This window comes from Balaenoptera musculus, chromosome 14, assembly GCF_009873245.2.
Source record: "Balaenoptera musculus isolate JJ_BM4_2016_0621 chromosome 14, mBalMus1.pri.v3, whole genome shotgun sequence".
Classification (NCBI taxonomy): domain Eukaryota; kingdom Metazoa; phylum Chordata; class Mammalia; order Artiodactyla; family Balaenopteridae; genus Balaenoptera; species Balaenoptera musculus.
Genome location: NC_045798.1, coordinates 15,554,446 through 15,579,907, shown reverse-complemented (window position 1 = coordinate 15,579,907; position 25,462 = coordinate 15,554,446). Strand labels below are relative to the sequence as shown.

General features: G+C 49.0%; 1 protein-coding gene across 3 annotated transcripts in view; it reads left to right on the top strand.

Moving 5' to 3' along the window:
• Window positions 1-25,462, top strand: part of SLC8B1 (solute carrier family 8 member B1) — a 30,613-nt gene extending 5,151 nt beyond the window's left edge. For 2 of the 3 annotated variants that reach the window (XM_036823987.1, XM_036823986.1), the window contains 14 exons: window positions 5,828-5,980; window positions 6,070-6,122; window positions 6,272-6,329; window positions 6,462-6,567; window positions 6,649-6,816; window positions 7,786-7,893; window positions 10,624-10,683; window positions 10,910-11,040; window positions 12,539-12,680; window positions 17,924-18,045; window positions 19,575-19,728; window positions 20,514-20,594; window positions 21,750-21,814; window positions 24,340-25,462. In XM_036823987.1, coding sequence (XP_036679882.1) covers window positions 5,828-5,980; window positions 6,070-6,122; window positions 6,272-6,329; window positions 6,462-6,567; window positions 6,649-6,816; window positions 7,786-7,893; window positions 10,624-10,683; window positions 10,910-11,040; window positions 12,539-12,680; window positions 17,924-18,045; window positions 19,575-19,728; window positions 20,514-20,594; window positions 21,750-21,814; window positions 24,340-24,537 — 1,599 coding nt within the window. In that variant the 3' untranslated portion in view covers window positions 24,538-25,462. The remainder of the gene's footprint in view (window positions 1-5,827; window positions 5,981-6,069; window positions 6,123-6,271; window positions 6,330-6,461; window positions 6,568-6,648; window positions 6,817-7,785; window positions 7,894-10,623; window positions 10,684-10,909; window positions 11,041-12,538; window positions 12,681-17,923; window positions 18,046-19,574; window positions 19,729-20,513; window positions 20,595-21,749; window positions 21,815-24,339) is intronic. The other variant, XM_036823988.1, reaches the window with a different exon arrangement.

Genomic DNA, 25,462 nt, shown 5'->3' with positions numbered 1-25,462 from the left:
TGTACCACCCAGCCTTGCTGAGCAGTTGTCACAAGGCCATGGGGCCTTTGGGAAATGGCAGTGTTCATTTTCTGCTCTTGGGTTGGTGTCCTGGTGAGAGTCCTGTGATTTTTCCACCCCTTTGAAAACTTGCCCTATTGGGGTCCAGCTGCAGGGTTGGGAAAATAGGAGGAGGTGTAGCTACAGGACGTAGGAGAGTGGAGTTGTAGCCCCAGGTCACATCTACAGTGCCTCTTTGGGGGGCTGATCAGATGGGGTTAAGAACGTGAGAAGTCTTTGAGAGTACTTTAGTGTCTGCAGTTAACTGACTCTAGATGAGTGTTTGAGTTTCCTGTTGCTGCTGTAACAAATTATTACAAACGTAGTGGCTTAAAACAGCACACATTTGTTATCTGGAGGTCAAAAGCCCAAAATGGGTTTCACTGGACTAAAATCAAGGTGTGGGCAGGACCGTGTTCCTTCTGGAGGCTCCAGGGGAAAGTCCATTGCCTTGCCTTTTCCAGCTTCTAGAAGCTTCTTGCATTCCTTCCTTAGTTTGTGGCCCCTTCCTTCATCTTCAAAGCCACAAGCCTAGCATCTCTCTCAGTCTCTCTCTCTGTCTCTCTCTCTCTGACTCTCTGACCTATGCTTCCATCACATCTCTTTCTGTGACTCCAACACTCCCACCTCCCTCTTAAAAAAACCCTTGTGATTACATTTAAAGGCCCCCAGATAATTCTGGACAATCCCCCCACCTCAAGACCCTCAATTTAATCACCCCTGCCAGAGTCCCTTTTGCCATGTAAGGTCGCATATTCACAGACTCTGAGGATTAGGACCTGGACATCTTTGGGGACCACTATTCAGCCAGGGAGGATGAACCAGGAGCTTGTGACTCCACATGTCCCTCCCAGCCCCCTCGTCCCCCAAGCCATCCCCGTACTGCCCATGCACCTGCACAAGGAGGTGCCATTGGCTGCAAGTAGGGAAAACCTGAGCCTTTTTTTTTTTTTAATCCTACTATAGTTTAATTAATGGTATTGTACCAATGTTAATTTCTTAGTTTTTAAAAATATTATTATTTATTTATTTTTGGCTGCATTGGGTCTTCGTTGCTGCGCGGGCTTTCTCTAGTTGCGGCGAGCGGGGGCTACTCTTCGTTGCAGTGCGCGGGCTTCTCATTGTGGTGGCTTCTCTTGTTGCAGAGCACAGGCTCTAGGCACGCAGGCTTCAGTAGTTATGGCACACGGGCTCAGTAGTTGTGGCTCGCAGGCTCTAGAGCACAGGCTCAGTAGTTGTGGCTCGCGGGCTCTAGAGCTCAGTAGTTGTGGCACACGGGCCTAGTTGCTCTGCAGCATGTGGGATCTTCCCGCACCAAGGCTCAAACCTGTGTCCCCTGCATTGGCAGGCGGATTCTTAACCACTGCACCACCAGGGAAGCCCCCAAGCCTTTCTTGTTGGGCCCCAACTAACAAAATGGAAACGATTTAAAATTGTCCCCTTAATATTGGAGTTGTTTAATTGTTTGACTTCTTAATGGAGCCACCGTGGACTTTGATAGTGTGCGTTCTGATATTCAGTAATAAAGGGAGTGTAGAGAAGCACTTAACAAAACATATGTGGCACCAAGATGCCAGTGGCCAGAGTGGGTTTGATGAACACCGCTCTGTAGGTGAGGAGAAACAAGGCCAGACCCCTTAACGGGGCTGTGAAGGTCACCCAGCCAGATGGTGGCAAAGCTGGGTCTCGACCCAGGGCTGCTTCCTCTCAGCTGACCCTGTCTCCATACCAGTCTTACTGGTATGGATTGAAAACTAACGGCCCACGGGCTCGGCTAGCTGCTGTGGTTTTGGTTTTGGTTTGGATTCAGTTTTTTTTGGGCAGTGTGGGGAGGGGTTTTCTTTCATTTTGTAACTTGGATGCCTTTCAGCAGGGCATGCACCCTCCAGCTCACCACCATTGCCAGCAGCCGCGGTGTGGTTTTAGACATTTATATAATCTGCCTGGCCCCGAAGGCATTGAGTTTGCAACCCTTTCCTGTCCAGCCTGGCCCTTGAAACTTGTTCACAGAGGGGAAAATATTTGACCCTCTCTGGATTCCCTGGGTGTCCTTAGTGATTCAGGGAAGAGGATGAGAAGGGAATGAGATGATCTGAAAAGTCACCCACCCCAGACTCAGAGCAATGCTGCTTTAACTCTGCCACCCCTGGGCAGAGCTGGGTTCAGGTCCTGATGGGCTTTGAGGGAGGGGATGGCCAGCTTGGGGCGCGGGGGCAGGTAGGCTGCAGAGAAATGCAATTCTGGAGGCCAGATTTGGGGGACCCGCCTTGCTGACTCACTCTGCTGTCAGGGAGATGGAGACGAGCTGGGCTGGGAGCATCTCCCTGCATCCTCCCTGGCTGACCCTGAAGACCAGGAGGTGGGGAAGAAGCCAGGAAGAGGAGGCTGCCCTTGCCCAGTTGAGCTGTTTCCCCAAGAGCTTCAGCTAGTAACTTTCAGGCAGAGCTGAGTTTGAAACCAGCTAGCAGTGGTAGGCTGTGTGCCCTGGGGCAAGTCACTTTGCCTCTCTGTACCTCGGTTTTCTCATCTGTGAAGTGGAAACAATTGTACCAACCTCCTAGGTCTGTTTTGAAGACTGAGTTGGGGTCCAGCACAATGTGTGGCAAAACAATTATGAGGCCATACTGTGTGCAAGACTTTGGTGGGAGAGACAGACATTAAAACAAGTCTGTGATCCTACAAATAACTGGGGATTTCAAAACACGAGAAGTGCTTTGTAAAAGAAGACCGAGGGTGATGGGAGCTTATAACTGGAGGATCTGCCCTACGCTGGGGGGTGATCAGGGAAGGCTTCCTGGAAGAAGCGTCTAAGAATTGGAGGATGAAAGAGTGGTGTTCTTTTGAGGGAGGTGTACCAGGCAGAAGGAACAGTGCATGAAATAGGTACGGTGGGTCAGTGTGGCGTCTGTAGAGAGCCAGTAAGCAAGGGATGAGGAGATGACCTGAGGGCTCAGGGACAAGAAATCTCATCTCCAGTTTGGCATTGGTGGGAGTTCAGAGAAGGCTTGTGGAGGGGGTGGAACTATGATTTGACAGAGCTTTTTTAAAAAAAAAAAAAAAATTATAATACAGTATACATAACCTAAGATTCACCATCTTAACCATTTTTAAGTGTACAGTTCAGTGGCATTAAAAACATTTACACTGTGCAACCATCACCACCATCCACCTCCAGAACTTTCTCATCTTGCAAAACTGAAACTCTCCTTATTAAACAACTCCCCATTTCCCCCTCCCCCGAGCCCCTGGCAGCCACCATTCTGCTTTCTGTCTCTATGAGTTTGACTATCCAGTTACCTCACATAAGTAGAATTACATATACAGCATTTGTTTTTTGCAACTGGCTTATTTCACGTAGCATGATGTCTTCAAGTCTCATCCATGTTGTGGCCTGCGTCAGGATTTTCTTCCCTTTTAAGGCTGAATAACATTCCATCGTGTGGATATGCCACGTTTTTCTTATCCATTCATCCACTGATGGACGCTTGGGTTGCTTCTAAACCTTTTGACTACTGTGACTCACGCTGCCACGAATATGGGTGTGCAAATGTCTTTTTGAGACCTGACTTTCAATTCTTTTTGACATATACCCAGAAGAAGATTTGCTGGATCATATGGTAATTCTGGGTTTTTTTCCAGTTTTATTGAGATACAGTTGACCTACAGCACTGTATATAAGTTTAAGGTGTACAGCATAATGATTTGACTTAACATATATTGTGAAATGATGCCATCATCTCATAGAGATAGAAAAGAAAGGTTTTTTTTTTTTTTCCTTGTGATGAGAACTCTTAGGAAATACTTTAACAACTTCATGTATACCATACAGCCAGTGGTTATGTTAAACTATAATTATCACCTTGTACATTACATCCCTGGTACTGGTTATTGTATTTTTAATTTTGGGGGGGAACTGCCATGCTGTTTTCCACAGCAGCTGCACCATTTTTACACCCGCAACAGTTGCACAAGGGTTCCAATTTCTCCCCATCCTCCCTAACACTAGTTATTTTCTGGTTTTGTTCATTTGGTTTGTGTAGTAGCCATCCTAATGGGTGTGAGGTGGTATTGACAAAGCTTTTGAACATAAAGTTTGAGAAGGGGGAGCTTCTAGGCAATGCCTAAGCAAATGCATAACCTCACAAAGGCCTAATATCCATTATATAAAGAGCTTCTATAAATCAATAAGAAGAAGCAAACAATTGAAAAAACTAGCAGTTTAAAGAAGGAATACAAATGGCCATTAACACACGAAAAGAGCACTTCACCGTCCTCTGGGACTTGCAGCTTAACAACAGGGAGATTCCTACTACATTGGCTGGAACCAGACGTATGGCAGCCATCCTAACCCTAACCCGGTAGGGGTGCAAGTGTAAACTCCTTTCCCATTGCTGGTGGGAGTGTGTCTAAGTAGAGCTTTAGGGAGGGTCTTTTGGCAAAATCCATCAAATGTTTAAGATGTTTCTCCCTCTGCAACAGACACTATCAGGGCCCTGCCCATATCCTTTGGACGCTACCATTTTGGTGGGCTTCTGTGGACTTCGAGTTCCCAGCATCTTTTTTCAGAACCACCCATAAGCATGGTAGGCCAGAAGTGCTGGGGACCTAGCACCTCCCTCCCTGGCAGTGCTCACCTGATGACTGATAGGAGTTGGTGTATAAATACCCCAGCTCCCTTGCCCTTGGGATTACCAGCCCATGGTGGGAACGATCTCAACCAGCCTTCACTGGTTGCATTTCCGTCCCTGAGTGAGTCTCTTCTCCCTCTTGGTGCTTGTGTTCTATACACCTCCCAAATATTCTGCTTACTTAGACATCCTTGTCTCTGGGTCGCTTCTGGAGGAACTCAGACTGGGTTACTCTCTGACTCAGCACTTTCACTTCTAGAATTCTCTCTGACAGAATAGTCTCACATGTACTCAGAGTCATGTGCAAGAGAGTTGATTTTGGTAATAATGAAAAAGTAGACACACTCAACTGCCCATCAGTAGGGAAACGTTACCTCTACTGTGTATCATCCATGATGTGAAATCCTAAGACTCTACAGTGGCGGTGGGGGGGGGGGGGGGGCGCGAGGGTGGTAATGGTTAAGGACAGGGATTCTAGAGCCTCAAACTGCCTGGGTTCCAACCCTGTCTCTACCACTGAGTGGGCCCTGGGGTATTGTCTTAGTCTCCTTATCTGTATAATGGGCTGGATAATAGTACCTTCCTCATAAGATCATAGTGCAGATTAATTGAGGTACATTTTAAGCTCTTAGCACTGTACCTGGCATATAGAAATCCCTCAGAACGTTTTGACTTTTATCATCCTCTTCATCATTATGTGCATCAATATATCAATACATGGCACATACGTGAAGTGGTAAAAGTTAAGTTGCAGAAACGAGCTTCAGGATAGACTCATTTCTATGAAATAAACTGTATACTAGGATGTATATACAAATAATCATTAAACTGAGAAATGTCTGTAAGGGTCTGCTTCAAACTGATCATGGTAGGACATCTGGAGAGAGGCAGGATTATGGAGGGCAGGGATGAGAAGGGAGAATTTAGAAATCTTTATGTATTGTTTCTTTTTGTTTCGTTTTAAATACACCTATTCAGGACTTACTTGGGTTAGTTTCAAACACAAGTTTATTTTTAAAAATTAAAGTGTGCGGCTGGCACCTGGAGGCCCTTGGAGGCTTAGAGACCAGGATGAAGGAGGTTATCTTCACTGCTTAGGTGGGGCTGGTCCAGTCAACCACAGGGTGTCGGGCCCTGATGTCCCGCCTCCCTTCCCACAGTGTCGAGAAGTGTGTGGCCTGAATGCCTCTAACCGCTGTGACTTCGTCCGCTCCAACCCTGACTGCCGCAGTGAAGGGGGCTACCTGGACTACCTCAAAGGCGTCTTCTGCCACTTCCCACCCGACCTCCTCCCTCTGGCCGTCACTCTCTACGTGAGGCCCCGCTCCGGGGAGCTGGTGAGAGGGGCTGGTGGCCCCGGCGGGACTTAATGCTCTTTTCCCTCTCCGGCCCCACAACCCAGGCTCTTTGGCTGCTCTACCTGTTTCTGATTCTGGGAGTTACAGCGGCAAAGTTGTGAGTTTGGCCTTGGGCTCATATCCACCTTATGGATAGGAAAATGGAATCCCAGGAGGTTGACATTGGGGTGACCCTGGGCTTGGGGGAAGGATGGGGGCAGGAGCCACTCATTGTGGAAACACTCACTGTTTGCCTTTTCTCCATAGTTTCTGCCCTAACTTGTCAGCCATTTCGACCACACTCAAGCTTTCCCACAATGTGGCAGTATCCTTTGTCCCGGAGGGGTGGAGGGCAGTTAGGGCGGGTGGCTGGGAGACAGGTTGGCAGCTCATGGCCAGGAAAGGCCTGGGCAGGCTGGAGCCCCTGCACTGAGGCCCCTTGACACGCTTCCCCCATGGCGTCACCTTCCTGGCGTTTGGGAACGGGGCACCGGATATCTTCAGCGCCCTGGTGGCCTTCTCAGATCCGCGCACAGCCGGCCTGGCCTTTGGGGCGCTGTTTGGTACGAGAGGCCCCGGCTAGGGTGGGGTGGGGCAGCAGGAGGGGGCGCAGGGTAGACCAAGCTTGGCATCCTCTCCTCCAGGCGCGGGCGTGCTGGTTACCACCGTGGTGGCCGGTGGCATCGCCATCCTGCACCCCTTCACGGTGGCCTCGAGGCCCTTCCTCAGGGACATCATTTTCTACATGGGGGCCGTGTTCCTGATCTTCACCGCACTCTACCGCGGCCGGGTCACGCTGGCATGGGCCCTGGGTGAGCAGCCACAGGACCAGGGCGGGGTCATCCCAGGGCTGATGGGTGGGAGGCGCGGGGGGACGGGAGGGAGTGGTCAGCAGGGCACAGATTCGCCTTTGGTTCCAAATGTTGGAAACCCTACTCAAGATGGCTTGAGTGAAAACAGGGGACTCGTGGTTCAGATAACCAAAGAGGGCAGGGCAGAGTCGGGGTGATGTTCTGAATTTTCACAATTTCAAATTTTAACAAGCAGTACAGCCAGCATGCTGATTGTGGCCGTCAGGGTCCCGGCAGCATATCCATTGCATCCAGATGGTTCAAATGACATGAATGGCAGGACAATTTACAGAGGGTTAAGGAAGCCAACAAGGGGTGCTGAGATGCAGAGACACCAGGGACCAGCAACAGTGGGAGCCCCTGAAGGGGCAGAGAATGGGGGGCCAGGAGCCTGCTGGGGGTTACAGGCCCAGACCTGGGACCACCCAACATGAGTGACAGTTACGGAGGGTCACAGTCCCTGCCAGAGACAGGGCACCACAGCAGGGAGGGAGCCCGGAAGAAGTGCCCCAGACCCTCCCCTACTGCCTTCTGTTTTGCTGTCAGGGCCGCATGGGTGGGCCCAGGGCAGCCAGAGTTCAAGGGATGCAGTCTGCAGGGCTCAGCCTCCCAGGCCACAGAGCAGGACACCGACCCTTCGCACTTGAATTGTGTCCTAGAGGCCACTGTCTATACCAGGCGTTACACCCACCGTTGACTGCCAGATCGGTGGTGGGGAGGCAGGGGGTGGAGTTGGTAGGAAGGGAAGATGGGCCAAGGAGGGCAGGGGAGGGGGCGGGGCTCCAGGAAATGGCCATTTGCCTACTGGTGCTGGGCTGGACTTACACAGATAGCCACCGCCACCAGACGCCAGTGACAGAACTGGCAGCTCTTGTTCTCTGGGCCCTGTGGCCAGGATGCCACTTGGTGACAGCATGCCCTTGTCTGCAGGTTACCTGGGCTTCTACGTGTTCTACGTGGTCACTGTGGTTCTCTGCACCTGGATCTACCAATGGCAGCAGAGGAGATCCTTGGTCTACTCCATGCCAGGTACTCCAGGTGAGGTCTGAATGGAGCCCCCAAGGGAGGACCAGTGGGCCTGGCGCCCTCCTTGCCCTTCACTGCTGCCTTGTGTCTCTTGAGGCCTTTGCCAGTGCCCATCTCCTACTTTTTCTGCTCATTCTACCAGGGTCCCACCTCTGCGCTTTTGCTTGTGCTGGTGAAGCCTCCTCATCACCTGCTTGTCCAAGTTCACTAGTTCTTCATGCTGCTGCCTGTTGCCGGGGCACATCTTCCTAAGAGCTGTCACCGCTCGCGTCCAGGAATGCGCCCCCTACTGTCGGGGTAAAATCCAGATGCTTCCATATACGCAAATACTTGCACACACATATCTGCAAACACACACATCCACAAATACATATACAACATGCACATACACCACATATACATATATAAATACACATGCACAAACACATACACAACCCACACATATATACAAATACGTGCATAGCACACACTCACATATACAATATATATACATACATGCTACATACATGTACACAAGTACATGCACAACACACATACATACTCAAATACATGTACCACACACATGCAAATACATGCGCACACATATCCACAAACACACACATCTACACCACAAATACATATACTATACAAATATACACACACAAATACACATACATACAAATACATATATGGCATACACAACACACATAAATACACATGCACAAATACATATACACATAGTCCACACATGTACACAAGTTCATATATAAACATGCACACACATATACAAAGACAACACACATATACAAACATATACACAGCACATACATACAACACACAAATACAAAATACATACACATATATACAATTTATTGAGTAAATTATCAATAATTGTCAATAATTATTAAATTATCAAATTCATTCTTTTCAGTAAGACTGTAAGGTAGGACCTATTGTATGATCGTCTTTTTGCGTGAGGAAACAGACTCAGGGAAGTCGAATTCTTCCCAGGCCATAGGTACTGGAGAGAGGCAGAGCCAGGACTTGACCCTGGTTCCCCAGACCCCAAAAGCCATCCCCCTACCCACAATGCTAGAGACCACAACTGGGAACCTACAGACCACCTCTTCTGTACAGAAGTGTTGTTTTTTTGTGGTGTGACCAGTGTGTTCTTTTAAAAAATATTAGGCCAAGATTTAAAATGAAAAGATTTTGTTTTAATTTTTTAAATATTTATTTATTTATTTATTTTATTTTGGCTGTGCTGGCTCTTGGATGCGGCATGCGGGCTTCTTAGCTGCGGCATGCGAACTCTTAGTTGCGGCACGCAAACTCTTAGTTGCAGCATGCGAACTCTTAGTTGCGGCATGCGGGATCTAGTTCCCAGACCAGGGATCGAACCTGGGGCCCCTGCATTGGGAGCGTGGAGTCTTAACCACTGGACCACCAGGGAAGTCCCTAAAATGAAAAGACTTGATATAAATTGTGACTTCTCTTGAAACATGAGACCATCTGGTCCTCCATCCCTGCCTGGCACAATGACTAGAGCTGAATGGGGCTTCCCCCTTAGGACAAGGTGTGGGTCCCCAGTTTGCCCCAGTCCCCACCACTCTCTGTCGTCAGCCCCAACACGTGGAGGTGGGTTGGTTGCAGACCTGATTGGAAAACCAGAATTCCGCCACCCAGCCTGTTTCACTTGGTCCCATGACGTGCTTGGTCCCTTTCAGCGTGTGAGCCTGAGAACCTTGCACTTGATCTGCTGCCATTTGTGCTGGGCCTCAGCTTTCTTCTCCAGACTCATTTCATACCCCAAACTCCATGCCCCAGCTGTGCAGGGCTACCTCCGCGTCCCTGAACACGCTATGCTCCATCTGGCTGTCTCTGGGCCTTTGCGTGTGCTGTCCCCTCTCCCTGGTGTGCCCTTCTTCTGAAAGACTTAAGGACTCAGCCTGGAGGGAGCTCTGCAGAGACCCCCAGGTGTCTCTTCTGGGCTTGTACAGCTTCCAGACTCTCCCCAGCACAGCCTTTATCTCTCCATTCTGTTATTAATTTGCTTGTATTTCCGTCTATTGGACTGTGAGCTTCCAGAGGGCCAGAGTCTATCTCATTACCTCTCAAATCCCTGGGGCCCTGACACAGGTGCTGGTGACTCCTCCTACAGGAAGTCTACCATGATTTTTCCTCTTCTCCCCTCTTTTATCAACTGAGCCTTCAGAGTTCAGCACATATTACCCTGTGCTGTCTTTTAAACCCATCATAGGCCTCCAGACTGGAACAGAAGGGGAAAAGAGGCCTGGAGAAGGGCCCAAAGTCACACAGAGGCAGAATCAGGACTAGCACTCCTCACTTGAGAAAGGCCATTTTCCTTTTAGGAAGCCCTTCTTTACAGGGCTCAGTCCTCTAATCATTCCCAAGGACTCCCGAGAAAAGTTTCAACTGGAAAAGAAACATATGATGGGTTCCAAATTCTGAAAGGTACAAAATTGACGTCAGTAGATGTTTCAATGATGTCTTCAAACACCCTTATTAAATTTAGCATTATGGCTGCATCATTAGATTTGAAACTGTTTTGTGAGTTAGACTTCCTCAATCTGTAAGAATTCCTGAGTGTGCAGGGTGATTGCTGAGAAATCCAAAATACAGAGGGCCTGGACACTTGCACCCTGAAAACTGTCCTGTCCCAGAGATGCTCTACCCTAGAACAGTGGTGGGAGGGTCTGGGCGCCCCAGCTGGCTCATGGGAAACTCCCCTCTCTCCTACAGAGATACTCTCAGGTTCCGAGGAGGATCAGGTGTCTTCTAATACCAACAGCTATGACTACGGTGAGTCCAGTGCCCTGTGCCTGGCTGGGATGGAGAGGTGGGGAGATGGGGCCATCCAGGTCCCACCTCGGCTAAGCTCTGGGCCGGGTTTGCCTGCACCCTGGCCAGGCCCTGGGCTTTTCCTTCTTCCCAGTGGTGGGGGGGACTGGTGGGAGGGGGAGGGAAGAGGGTTTCCCGGAGGCTGAGCCAGCCATGGACAGCTGCCCTTCCCACCTTGCACCCCCAGGTGAGGAGTACCGGCCGCTGCTCTTCTACCAGGAGACCACGGCTCAGATCCTGTTGCAGGCCCTCAACCCCCTGGATTACAGGAAGTGGAGGACAAAGTCGGTGTACTGGAGGGTCCTCAAGGTGTTCAAGGTAAGGGGGGACTCTGAGCCAGGCTCCTGGCTTCATGACAGCACAGGACAGTGGCCCCTCAACCTTCTCCAGAGCAATGAGGGGAGGGTCGGGCTCTGCTGAGGACTTGATGGGGAAATAGATGAGCTGGGACTTGATGGGGAAACTGAGTCATGGAGCATAGCTAGGGCTCTGCCCCCCATGGAGGAATGAGAGCATCTTCTCAGGGACAGAGAGAGAGGAGATGGGGACCCCTCCTGACCAGGTGAGGGCAGGGAACTGGGACGGGGAGGGAGTGGGTCATAGTGAGTCCAAATGAGGCCGAGACTGCTCTCCTCTGATCCCCACTGCTTCCCTGAGCTAAATGTCTCCTGAGGTCTCGATGTGGGCAGGGGTATCCGGGCTGGTTTACGTGAGGCACAACTGCAGCTGCCTTCCACCACCCAGACCAAAAAAGTCAGGGGTCTCACCTCACAGCCCTCTAACGTGGATACCTCTTAGGCCTTCTCAGACCCAGGGGGTAGATAATGAACTATATTTATACCCCACAGTGGCTCTAGCTACATCATGACCTTGGGCAAGTCACTTCATCTCTCTGAGCTGCAGTTTTTTCTCCACTGAAAAATGGGGATAATGACAGTACCTTTCTTCTGGAGTGGTTGTATTAGTAAGTTATTGCTGCAGCAGTGCTGTGTAACAAACAACCCCCCAACATCTCATTAACTTATGATGACAATATTTATTCTTGTTCAAGAGCCTATAAGTCATCTAGGGTGCCTCTGGTTGGTGGTTCAGGTCTGCCCCCCCATCTCATTCTGGGGCCAGTGGGAGTGTGCTCTTTTCTTGGCAGAAGAGACCAAGGCAAACTCTCCAAGCACGTTTTATGCCTCTGTTCACATCACATTCACCAACAGCCCATTGGCCAAAGCAAGTGACATGGCCAAGTTCAACATCAGTGGGACAGGGAAATATGTTCTGCAGACTCTAGTCATTTGACAAAGTGTGGGAATGTTTAATTCTGTTACAGGAAGGGACTGAAGAGTTGGGAACCGTATCCAGCCTACTACAGTGATTGTGACAATTTAATGAACTAATATATGTAAAGGGCTGGCTCTGGTGCTTAGCGTATAGTAAGCACTCCGTAAGTGTTGTCAGTGGTTTAGTTACTGGCTAAAAACACAAGGTGTGGGGTTAGTCAGAGCTGCCCCTCTATCCTGGTTTCATATACCCTTCTGTGTGGCTTTGGCAAAGTTTCTTAACCTCTCTGAGCCTCAGTTTCTTTATCTGAAAGGTAGGAAAATTAGACTTCCTATTCACAGCGTTGTCAGGATTAGCAGTTGGGGCGCTGTACTAGCCCTCGGTGTGTGGCAACGTGTTACAGCAGCAGTAGGAGGCTAATCCAGGCACTTGGGGGCCTGCACACAGTGGGTGCTCTATTAGCAACAGCCTTGTTCTTGAGTAACTGAGCTGAGGGTGGGGCAGCCGAGCACAGGCCTCCCTGGCTTCCCACACTTGGCAGCTACCCGTGGAGTTCCTGCTGCTCCTCACCGTCCCCGTCATGGACCCCGACAAGGAGGATGGGAACTGGAAACGGCCCCTCAACTGCCTGCACCTGGTCATCAGCCCCCTGTTCTTGGTCCTGACCCTGCAGTCGGGGGCCTGTGAGTATCCCCTCCCCCAGGCCAGCCCACCTCCCTCTTCCCCATATTCCCGAGTTTTCTTCTCAGCCACACCAGGGGACCCTGGGCCAGAGGGGCAATCCTGGACATACAGCCGGTGTTTAATGTGTGCTTGTGCCATGAAGGACACCAGCCTCCTGCAGTCACTTGGTCCAGGCCCGCTGGCTCCAGATGGAGGCTAGACACCGGTGGCCCTCGGACCAAGTCCAGCCCTCTGGCTCATTCCCTTGCCTTACACAGTTTGCAGATTTCACGTCAAAATCCAGGGCTGGGCTTCTCAAGAAGGTCTGGGCCACATTCCTAAAAGCAAAATTGGCTGGAGCTGAGCAGAGGGGCACCCCCTGCCCCCCCACAATGCGGGTGCCCACTGACTGATTCCTCACAGGCCCCTCCATTGCCTACTGTGGGTGACCTGGGTGGGTTACTTCACTCATTTGTGTGACCTGGCTGGTCCCCACTGGCATTGAGTCTTCCCCCGCCTGCCCCAGGCTTTCCTTTTCTGACCTGCTCTGGCTAAAGCAATGCCCAGTCTTGTCGGGTGTCTTCTAACTCCTGCTACCTAGGTTCTTCCCGTTGTCTGACCTTAGTATCTCATGCTGCGCATTCCTCTCTCTGTCATCTGGGCTCCTGCCCCTCAACCCAGGGGCATCTCCTGGAGTGGAGGTAGGGCTCTGGTAGCAAATGCATAGCTGGCTGTGGCTTTTTTGCTAAAGTGTGTCTGGATGAAAAGGCTGCCAGATTCTCTGTGTTTCGCCTCCATTTTATGGGAGGACACAGGCACTGAGGGAAGGAGCGTCCATCAGGACACAGTGTGGACCCAGAGCGGGGAAGGGCGCCCCTCACCTGCATCAGTAGGAAACTGGCATCATTTCCAATACATTTAAGGTATTTAAATTTGTTACAGTGAGAGAATTGATGAAGGAATCCGTTTCCTGAGATGTGATTCTATGATATGTAGTGTCTTGTCCACCTGCCCCAACACCATCTAGTGGTAGCTGGTCCAGGCTAATGCATTTGTGACCCCGCTTCTGGGCCGAGCACTGGATAGAACCCCCAGACTGTGGGAGTAGCGCAGTTATGCATGATGTACATAGCAGTTTATGGTAAAAATGGGTCATTTTAATACTGACACAGTACTCAATAATCTTGTAAATGTCCCATAAAAAAATGTCAGGGAACAGTTCAAGTAGAATTTCAGCTTTGGGTGCTGATGGCGGAGCTGAAGCTTCTTCCCTGAATCTTAGGGAGATGTGTTGTTCTTCTTTTCTGGTTTACAAGACCTGGGTAATGAAATATACTACAAAGACTCTTCATTTTAGGAGATTATTTTCAATGATGCCGATTACTGGTATAAATACTAGACTTAGAAAGAAGTATAAAATAGATGCTAGCTTTCCAATGATGTTGAAGGGGTGTTCTACAGGTTGTCCTCCAATTCATGTTAGTGTTAATAGGTCTGCTACTAGTACTCAGTACAGACACTGGCTAAGAGGTCGGAATGTTATGCTTCGTTGCTTGGATATGTGGAGTATTGGGATAAATGCTAGGATTAAGATTGAAATGACTAGGGCTGGAACTCCTCCTAATTTGTTGGGGATTGATCGTAAGATTGCCTATGCGAATAGGAAATACCATCTGGTTTAACGTGTGGTGGTGTGTTGAGGGGGTTTGCTGGGGTCTCCTAGTAAGTTGGGTGAAAATAAAACGAATATTAGTAATGCTAGAACTAGTAGTAAGGCAGCTAAGATGTCTCTAATTGTACAGTAGGGGTGAAATGGAATTTTATCTATGTCGGATGAAATTCCTGTGGGATTATTAGGTCCTGTTTCGGGAAGGAATGGTAGGTGGACAGCTGCTAGTGCTGTGATGATAAATGGGAGGATGAAATGGAAGGCGAAGAATCGTGAAAGAGTTGCTTTATCTACGGAGAAGCCGCCTCATTCATTCGACAAGTTTTGTCAAATGTATGGGATCGCTGAAAGAAGGTTGGTAATGACTGCCCTTCCTCAGAATGATCTTTGTCCTCATGGTAATGCATAGCCTATGAATGCAGTGGCTATAACTGTGAGTAGCAGAATAATTCCAATATTTCATGTTTCTAGGAAAGTGTAGGACCCATAATATGGGCCATGTCCTACGTGAATAAGTAGGCAAATAAAGAATATGGACGCTCCATTTGCATGTATATACCGAATGAGTCATCCATAATTTACGTCTCGGCAGATGTGTGTTACTGATGAGAAAGCGGTTACTGTGTCTGATGTATAGTGTATTGCTAGGAACAAGCCTGTCAGGATTTGTAAAATTAAACAAATACCTAGTAGAGAAACAAAATTTTATCATGATGAAATGTTTGATGGGGCTGGTAGATCAATAAGTGTGTTGATAATTTTTATTAATGGGTGTGATTTTCATATGTTGGTCATTAGTGTTCTTGTAGTTGAATAACAACGATGATTTTTCATGTCCTTGGACATGGTTAGATTCCTTGTAAGAATAATGATAACATACATTAATTTTGAGTACTATTTTTGTAATTAGTTTTGTGGGGTTTTCTTCAAAACCTTCACCTATTTATGGAGGACTTGGGTTGATTGTGGGTGGTGGTGTTGGTTTTGGAATTGTGTTGAATTTTGGTGGTTTGTTTTTAGGTTTAATGGTATTTTCGATTTATCTAGGGGGAATACTGGTAGTATTTGGTTATACAATGGCTGTGGCTACTGACCCTGAAGTTTGGGTTTCTTTTTTTTTTTTTTTAACTATTTTTATTTATTTATTTTTTTAAATAAATTTATTTATTTATGGCTGCGTTGGGTCTTGGTGTGCGTGGGCTTTCTCTAGTTGTGGCAAGCGGGGTCTACTTTTCGTTGCAGTGCGCGGGCTTCTCACTGAGGTGGCTTCTCTTGCTGCGGAGCACGGGCTCTAGGCGCGCGGGCTTCAGTAGTTGTGGCACGTGGATTTCAGTAGCTGTGGCTCACGGGCTCTAGAGCGCAGGCTCAGTAGTTGTGACTCACGGACTTACTTGCTCTGAGGCATGTGGGATCTTCCCAGACCAGGGCTTGAGCCCGTGTACCCTGCATTGGCAGGCGGATTCTTAACCACTGCGCCACCAGGGAAGTCCCGAAGTTTGGGTTTCTAATAAGACTGTTTTAGGAATATTTCTCTCAGGACTGATTGTAGAATTTTCAACAGTGCTGTAAGTTTTAAAAGACGAAGAGGTGGAAGTTTATTTAAGTTCAATGGGCTAGGAGATTGGGTTATTTATGACACAGGTGATTCTGGCTTTTTTTAACGAGGAAGCCATAGGAATTTCAGCGTTATATAGTTATGGTACTTGATTGGTAATTGTTACTGGTTGATTACTGCTTATTGGTGTTGTGGTTATTATGGAGTTTGCTCGTGGTAGTTAAATAAAACTATGCTTAGAGTAAGGGTAATGAGGAATGATAGGAAATATAGTTTGATTAGACCTTTTTGGTCTGAAACTAGTGTAGAGAATTTAATTGAATAACGGAAGTGGTGTTTGGTAAAACTCTTTCTAGTCAGATTAAGTCTAGGAGAGAAGATGCTGATTTTTGGCTTGTTGATAGATTTAAGTAGGGTGGTAGGCAGTGTATGATAGTGGGAAAATACCCTACAAGGTTGGAGAATTTGAAGGTGCTTGAGGGGTAATTAAATTTTAAGTTTTGTGTAGTAAGATTAATTTCACGTGCTAAAGTTAAAGCCTAGGACAGTCACTGTGAGGGCAGTTAATTTTAGGTAGAACAGTATGGTTATTAGGGGAACTGAATGTTGCTGGAGATAATAAATCCGGCAAAAATGCTTCCAGTTAATAAGCATTTAATAGAATTAATCAGGAGCGGGTTACTTTCATTGATTAAAGTTAAGGCGGAGAAGTGAGGGTAGAGATAGAGAGCCCTGCCTGGGGGGTGCCGTGTCCACCAGCCAAGTCTCCCAATTTCACTGCCAACCTCCATCCTCCCTCTCTAGGCCACCCCCAGAGCCATCTTTCTAAAGTGCCACTTTTCACATGTTGTGGTCACTCCTCCACTCTAAGACCTCCATGGCTCCCCCATGCCTCTTGGAAAAAGCCTGTGTCCTCCAACTATCATTCAAGGCCTCTGAGACCCTGAGCCAGCCACCTTCTCCAGGCCTTTTTCTGCTATTGATGACACTAACTTGCTCAATTCCTTCCCACCCATCTCTTCCCTCTTCCTGTAGAACCCTTGTGCCCCTCTCTGCTTATGACTCAGCTCACATCCTCAGCACGCCAAGAAGTCCTTCCTGACTACGCCATGCCCCAGCCACCTCCTGAAATTCCTCTAACACAGGACTGGGAAATACAGAGAAAGGACCTCTCACCCAGGCGTCAGGTTCCAAAGCCAGCTCTATAAGTAAAAGTCACATCCGTCAAAATTACCCCCTGAAAATCTCCCACAGTGTATTGTGCACACAATTTTATATATTCAGCCCCCTCGTGTAATCCTTATGCCCACTGCTGTTTGCGAGCCCATGAGCTAGACTAAAGAACAAAAGGAAAGTCTTGTTACATGTGCCTGGGCAGTTTAACCATCCATTGCCTTTGAGACTAGTGGTGAAAGGATGGTATGTGGAGAATTCTAGAGTGTTCTGCCTGCCTGCAGGGTTTCCTCCCTTTGGTGTTTTTATATGAAGCCTCTGGAACCTTCGTAACTTTATAATGGATTGGTTTGTGGAGTAGACTTCTCAAGAGAGCCAGAATCAGTGAGTAAGGTTGTATTTGACTGTACAGTTCATCTCATGGAGCGATGCCCATCCATTGGTAATGCCTGGCTGGAGGGTGCTGTCTTGAAGCTCAGTTGGACCAAAGCATCATGGTTGATTAGTGATGTCTGCCATGGGCACGGGAAAGGATAGTGGTGGTGAGTAGTCTTAGCCATTCCCATCCTAGTTCCACAACAAAAGGCTGGAGAGTCTGTTTTTCATGTGTTTGTCTTTTCTTTCCAATGTGAGTAGCTTGCGGGCAGGGGCTGTGTCTTTAATTTCTCTGTCTCCCTGAAGTGTCTAGGACAGGGCTGGGCACATAGGAGGTATCTACCCTATATCCAAACAATCGAATTTTATCTGTGCATTTTATCCATGGGTCTCCCCTCCACAGCATCTCAGTCATTCTTAGGGGGCTTCCAGGAGGAGGCGCCAAGTTGAAGCCACGGAGAGTACCAGTTCCCTTTCTCGTCCCTCTGCAGATGGCGTCTATGAGATAGGTGGCCTCTTTCCCGTCTGGGCCGTAGTGGTGATCGCAGGCACAGCCTTGGCTGCAGTGACCTTTTTTGCCACATCCAACAGCGAGCCCCCCAGGCTTCACTGGGTAAGAAACCTAGGCTCTCCAAGCCGGGAGAGGGGACACTGAGGTCTCCTGGGCAGATGTTCTGGGACAATTTGGCCGCTAATCACTTTCCACCATGACAGGTCTTTAAAGCCACTTTTAAGGAGTTTTGTGCCTGTTCAGGGTCCACTTCTTTTGGTAACAGCTTTATTTTATTGAGCTGTAATTCACACACCATACAAGTCACCCGTTTGAGGTATACAACTTAATGGTGTTCATTATATTCACAGAGTTGTGCAACCATCACCACAATTTGAGAGCATCTTCATCACCCCAAAAAGAAACCCTGTACCCAGTAGCAGGCGCTCCCCATCCTCCCCACCATCCCCTGGCCACCACGAATCTGCTTTCTGCCTCTCTAGATTTTCCTGTTCTATATATTTCACATACATGGAATCATACAATATGTGGTCTTTTATGACTGCCCTCTTTCCCTTAGCAAAATGTTTTCAAGGTTTATCCATGTTGTAGCATGTGTCAGTACTTCATTCCTTTTCATGGTTGAATACTATTTGATTATACAGATATAGCATATTTTGTTTATCGATTCATCCATTAATGGACCCTGGGTTGTTTTTCTACTTTTTAGATATTATGAATAATGCTGCCATGACCATTGGTTTAAAATTTTTTCTGTAGAAATAATCCTTTCATTTCTCTTGGGTGTATTCCTGGGTCAAATGTGAACTGTATGTTTACCTTTTTAAAGACCTACCAGACTCTTTTCCACCATCCTAACTAGGAAGCACCTGGGTTCCTAACGATCACATTCCAGTGATGGAGTTGTTTGGTCTTTGGGGGTGTTTTTTCCCCATTCTCTCACCTCTGCAGGATGTTAAAAAATTTTTAGGTCGTTTGTCCAGAGACCTTTTCCTCAAAAGTTTACTTAATTTTTTTTTTTTTTTTTTTTTACTAATTATTGCTTTTAACAATTCTAGTTTTTATTTTCAGAAACTCTGAATGGATGTACCAGCCCAAAGGAAGTTGAATTTTCAGCCAATTGGTTATTTAGAGAAATGGTCTTAGGCAGTGTTTCTTACTAGTCTTTGAGGTACTGACACATGTTCCAAGGTGGATGCACCTTGAAAACATGATGCTGAGTGAAAGAGGCCAGTCACGGAGGACCAGGTATTGTGTGAGGCCATTTCTATGACATGTCTAGAATAAGCGAATCCAGAGAGACTGAAAATAGAGGAGTGATTGCCAGGGGCTGCGAGGAAGGTTGGGTGGGCTGGGGAGTGACTGGTCATGGGTATGGAGTTTCTTTTTCTGGTGAAGAGGTGGCATTTGGTCCATAGACTAGAAATCTGATGAAAGCTATGATGAACTCCTTTTTGACAAAATGGTAATATTGATCTAGCGTTTTATTGAGCACTTAATATATGCCAGGCTCTAACTGCTTTGCATCTACTAACTCATTTTATGCTCATGAGAACCTCATGGAGTAGGTGCTGTTATTGTCCCATTTTATAGCTGAGGAACTAAGGCTGTGTCCCTGTTCCCTCCCCCAGCTCTTTGCTTTCCTGGGCTTCCTGACCAGCGCCCTGTGGATCAATGCAGCTGCCACGGAGGTGGTGAACATCTTACGGTCCCTGGGTGTGGTCTTCCGGCTGAGCAACACCGTCCTGGGGCTCACGCTGCTGGCCTGGGGGAACAGCATTGGAGGTGACTTGGGGCCGGGTGGGCTTCTAGAATGAGCACAGCCACCTCACTGCTTTTTGCTCCTCCAGACAGAATTGCATGTGGGCAGGGGCGTCCAGGGCATCTGCCCTCAGCACGTGCTCAGTGCCTGTCATTTTGGAGTGACCATCATTGGGCATCCGGGTGGGATGGCCCAGACTGTACCTGAGCCGGGAGGCTCTGTAGAAGCCCCCAGCCTCTTCCCCACTCTCTGATGCATGGGCACTCAATGGCTCCCCAGACTTCAGGCAGGACATGGAGCTCATTGCAGCCAACCAGGTGGAATGTGTCCATGGGTGTGCGACATGGCTAGGCATTCACTCATACATACAGATATCCTTCTCTAGCTAGAGCTGCCAAGTACGGTTGGTCAGGTTGTGCACTGCCCAAGAGCATCCTGACAAGGGATCAGGGGGCCCAAAGTCTAGCTCTCCTTCCACTCACCTTTTTGGGCCCCTTTTCCTAATTTGCACCGAGGTACTGTGTGTGCTAGCAGCAGATGGGACATGGGTGAAAGATTGGTGGTGGCATGTCACACCCTCAGAGTTGCCCCTGGTGGAAAAGAGGCAGGTAGAAGGAATTAAGGAGGGAATTGTGTCTTACGGGACGATGTGGCCTCCCATAGCACCCAGCCAGCTAGTGCCAGAGCCAGGCAGACCTTCATCAGGGTTTGTTGAGTGAATGACTGTGGGTAGAATGAAGGAGTGAATGAACAAGAAGGGCCAGGGGAAGCCTTGCACAACTCAAGGCCTTCTCGTGTTTCCACACAGATGTCTTCTCAGATTTCACGCTGGCCCGCCAGGGCTACCCGCGGATGGCGTTCTCGGCCTGTTTTGGTGGCATCATCTTCAGTATCCTTTCTGGGGCTGCCCTTCCCTCAGTGCTGGGAGCCAAGGGTGTGCTCCGTGGCCCCCAACCCCACCCCACCCCGGATTGGCTTTCACTGGAACACGTGGGGCAGGTGATGCGGCTGCTTAAGCTCAGCTTTTTCATCTGTAAAAATGGGGATATTGAGAGGACTGATCTCATAGGTTGTTATAAGGATTGAATGAGGTGACAGAAGTGCTTTGCACCTGGCAAACAGCAGTGATGGCAGATATTCGTCTTGTTAGGGCAGAGGTATTATTAGTAGGTGCCCACACACTAAGCTTGTGGAAGACCCCTCCCTCTTGCTTACAGACGTCATGGTCTGTAGATGTCAGGGTTGGCAAACTTTTTCTTAAAGGGCCAGAGAGTACATATTTTAGATTCTGTGGACCATAGGATCTCTTTTGCAACTCTTCAACTCTGCTGTTGTAATGTGAAAACAGCCATGGGCAATACATAAACAAATGGGCGTGACTGGGTCCCAATATAACTTCATTAATAAAAGCAGGCCTTGAGCCAGATTGTCCTGCAGGCTTTAATTTGCCACCCCTTGGTCTATATAGAAAAGGCAGGGTCAGGCCGCCTGGGGCTGTGAAAAAGACAGGGCTTTGAATGTGGACAGTCTTGGGTGCCGGTTTCAGCGCTGCCGCATGCCAGCGGTGTAACCTGTGTGCAGCATGCCTCCTGCTGTCTCTCACTCCCAGGTGCTCACTGTGACCCGCTCCTGGCTTTAGGGCTGTGGCTTCTCCTGACCACAGCCCTAAAGCCAGGTTGGGGTGGGAAGGACGGAGCCCTTGCTGGAGCAGCGTCCCCTGAACAACCCCTAGGGGTGGCCCCGAGACATGCTCCGTCCCCAGTCTCCCCAATGGACCATGGGTGGTCACTTCACCTCGCTTCCCATTTCTCCATCTTACCAGGTACCAAGCGTTTCTGTCACCTCCTGCGATCCTTACAGACTGAGGCAAAATGTGCACTGGAGACTCTCTTAGAGGCGCTAAAACTGGATAAGGTCTCCTCAGATAGGGTGGCTTTTGGGGGGAGGGGGGAACACAGCCAGAGATCAGAAAGAAAGCCAGTGGGCCGTGTGGTTGGGGTTATGGGGCGTTATGTTCTGGCAAACTTCCTGAGCTGGGCTGCAGATGTCCTGGTGGGCGTGGGGCTGGGCTGCCTGCTGCAGATCTCCAGGGGCCACGTGGAGGTGGAGGTGAGTGGCCAGATGCTTCTGCGGGGGCCTCCTCGTAAAGCTCTCTTCTCCTCCTCCCCTCTCCCCCCTCCTCCCCCCCTCTCCCCCCTCCTCCCCCCCTCTCCCCCCTCCTCCCTCGCCCTCCTTCTCCCCCTCCCTTTTTCTCCCCCTCTTCCCGGTCCTCCTCTTCCCCCTCCCTCCTCTGGACCGGAGACCATTCACATCTCAGTAGATGACACTTACTGGGGAGAGGACTTGTCTACATTTGCGACGTGTCTGATTTGTAGAATACCTTAAAAACATTTTGCATATAGGGTTAAAAAAGGTATTCCTTGCAAGGTCACAGAGTAATTAAGATGTAGCTTTGAGGGAAAGGGGCAGGAAGGCCCAGGATTGGGGTCTTGGTCTCATCACTGAAGTCTCTTGCTATGTGACTTTGAATGAATCAGGACTCTGAGGATCTTTGAGCCTCAGTTTCCTCACCTGTGAAATGGGGTTGATGCCTCCCCTACCACCACCACCACAAGCTTCCTGGATAAGCAGACATGAGGTAAGGGCCAGGCTGAACACCTTATCCCACCACTGCCTGGAGGGAACAGGCTGGGGTGAGAGAGAATGTTGGCAACAGCCCAGAAAGGGGGGATCTCCATAGATTTGGAGAAGTTCTGAAATGCACTGAGCAGCAGAGTTTCTTTGGGTTCAAGGGCACCCAGGAATTTCCTGGGAACGTGTGAGACCTCCTGACCCAGGCATTCCAGGGGCTGGGGGCTGGAAACCTGCATTTTAAACATGCTCCCTGGGGACCGATGAAGGTTTGGACACTTGAGAAACAGGTTTCCAACAAAGTTGAAAACTCAAAACACTACTTCAGGGCAGGTAACCAAATCGTGTGGGTGACTCAGGTGGGCCTCCTGTGGCCAGATAATCCAGCTTTTCTAGAGAAGAAATTGAGATTCCTAAGTGAAGTTTTCTCTTTGGAAATGTTGCACAGGGCCAGCAGCACCCTGTGCAAGGCAGAGTCAACCCAGATTCGGGCCCCAGCTTTGCATTCCCAAGGACTTGGATTCAGAGGCCAAACCAGAGAAGGATGGAGACGGGGAGCGGATGTGGCCCAGGGGATGGTTTTAAGGCTAATCGCGTGGAAGCACTTGGAATGTGCAGCTGAATGATGGCGTCGTTAATGGGAACAAAGTCGCCCACCTCTTTCTCCAAGAGGCAGCTAGTTCTTGAACAGACTCTTGCGGCTGACTTGTAATTAACTGGCAGCAGGGCCGGCCTTTCACAGTGGCCACGCCCATAAGCAAATAGCTACTTACCGCTTGAAAAGTTTGCTTTTCTAAGGGGTAAACACCCTGTGTCTGCAAATTTTGTTTATACTCTTCACGGGTTTAATAGGTTCCTTTCATTCTCGATTTTCAGGCGGCTCCTGATACTGAGGCTTTAGGGCTTGGCCCCCTGAGAGCCCTACTTCTTTTCTCTGGCTCCTTGTGGAATGTGTGTGGGGGGGTGGTATGTCTGTCTGTCTGCATTCCACTGCCTTTGTTTGTGCTCCTGCTTTTAATTGCATAAGACATAGGGCATCATGAGAGGTCATCATAGAAGGATGTCCATGGCGTATTGTTGGCTGAAAAACAGGTTGCTCTTAAACACGTACCTATTGTATGGTCCCATTTGTGGTTTCAGAATGGATGGACAGGCCTGTATGTGCACACGTGTACCCACACATCTGTGTGTACATGTATCATTGTATGGAGAGACAGGGTAGGGTATGAGCTTGGACTTCGCAAATCTGAGTACTGCTATCTCTGCCTCAAAAGCAAAGGAATTGATAAATGACTGACCCGGGGACAGGATGCCGAAAGAGTTTGCATAGAATCATGACTCAAACCCCTAGCTCTTTCGATTCCACATACTGTGATCTCTAATTCAACACAAATGTTTTCCCCCCCACGCTTAAAGATCGTGAAATGAAAATACAGGTGCTATAGTTGTTGAAAAAAGTCCCCATATAAGCGGACCCATGCAGTTCAAACCAGTGTTGTTCAAGGGTCGGCTGTACTCAGTTTCCTCACTGTGGATTGGTCCTAACGGTCTCCTTATGTGATGGGGAGATAGAAGACTAAGGTGGGTGTAATATACCTAGCATAGCACCTAGGGTTAAGTCTTCCATATATGTTAGATAGATGCTAACTAAATCTGAAAGGGAGAGAAGTAGGAAGAGGACAATTTCCTTTTATTCTGTGTTGCTGGAGAATTTTTCAACTACTGCATGTAATATATATATGTATACATATATATGCATATTTTTATATATACATACATATCTACATATACATATATATAAAACCTATATGAATTAGTTTCCTAGGGCTGCCATAACAAATTACTGCATACCAGGTGGCTTAAAAACATTGAACTTCAAGGTGCGGGGTGCCGTCCCACTGGGCAGGCCGAAAGTCCCTCCGTGGCCCCTAAGGAGGGGCCCTCAAACCTCAGTTTGACTGTCGGCTGCAGTGACCCAGCCTCTCTCCCCGTGTTCCCTGCAGCTGGAGCCGGATGGACTGTTGGTGTGGGTCTTGGCTGGCACCCTAGGCCTCAGCCTCGTCTGTTCCCTGGTCTCGGTCCCACTGCAATGCTTCCAGCTGAACAGAGTTTACGGCTGCTGCCTGCTCCTCTTGTACTTGACCTTCCTCCTGGTGGCCCTGCTCACTGAATTTGGAGTGATTCACTTGAAAACTGTGTGAGTGAAGCTGTGTCGGGGTCCGCCTGGTGGTCGGGGGTGTCACTGCAGGCGGTGAGACCGAGGATGAAGTGCCTTCGTTAGAACCCGCTCAGGCGAGTGTGGCCGAGGCAGAGACCATGAACGGGGCGTGGGCTCGTGGGGCTGTGCGCTCTGCCGAAGCTCCCCAGTCGCCGCTGTGTGCAGTAAGGACAGCTAAACCTTGTTTCTGGGACTGCGGAGGCTGGGCTTCCCTGTGGACAGAGTTCCAGGCAGCAGGTAGAAGACTTCCTTGCGTTATCTACAGAGCCTCTTGAAAGTTGGGGTCTGGGGCGAAGGGGATGCCTGGGTGCCTTCCAGGCTGGAGACAGTTGTGGAGGCCCAGGCCCCTCCCCATAGTCACCCCCTGTTGCCTTCCCGCTGCTTCTCTCAGGGCTGCCAAACCCGGGTTTAGGGAGTCAGGGTGACTTGGACCTGGCAGGTAGAACAGCTTGTGCGCTGTGGGCCTCGGGCCGACGCGGGCTGAGTTCTAGAGCTGCGCTGTCCAACAGAAATAGAATGTGAGACACGTACCTAATTCTGAATCTTCTAGTCGCCACATTAATAAAACCAAAAGAAAAAGGTGAAATTAATGATAATATGTATCACTCCAAAATAGCAGCCAGTGGCACTGGCCCATTAGTGGCTGCCATATTGGACGGCACAGCTCTAGACTCTGCCTCTAGAACTGTCTGCTGGCTTCAGAGGTTTCCCCAGCTGCAAAACAGGAGTCAGTTTGACTGTGCCCTGTGCCTACCTCAGGGGGAGCCCTGGGCTGGGGTTCCTTTGCCTGCGAGCTTCTGGGAGGGTGATGACCGCTCCCGGGCGCCTTCCTGCTGTCAGCCAGTGACCTGCCTTTTCAATAAGCAGCTCTTCCATTTGCTCAATGCCTTATGCCGGCAGTAAAGGGA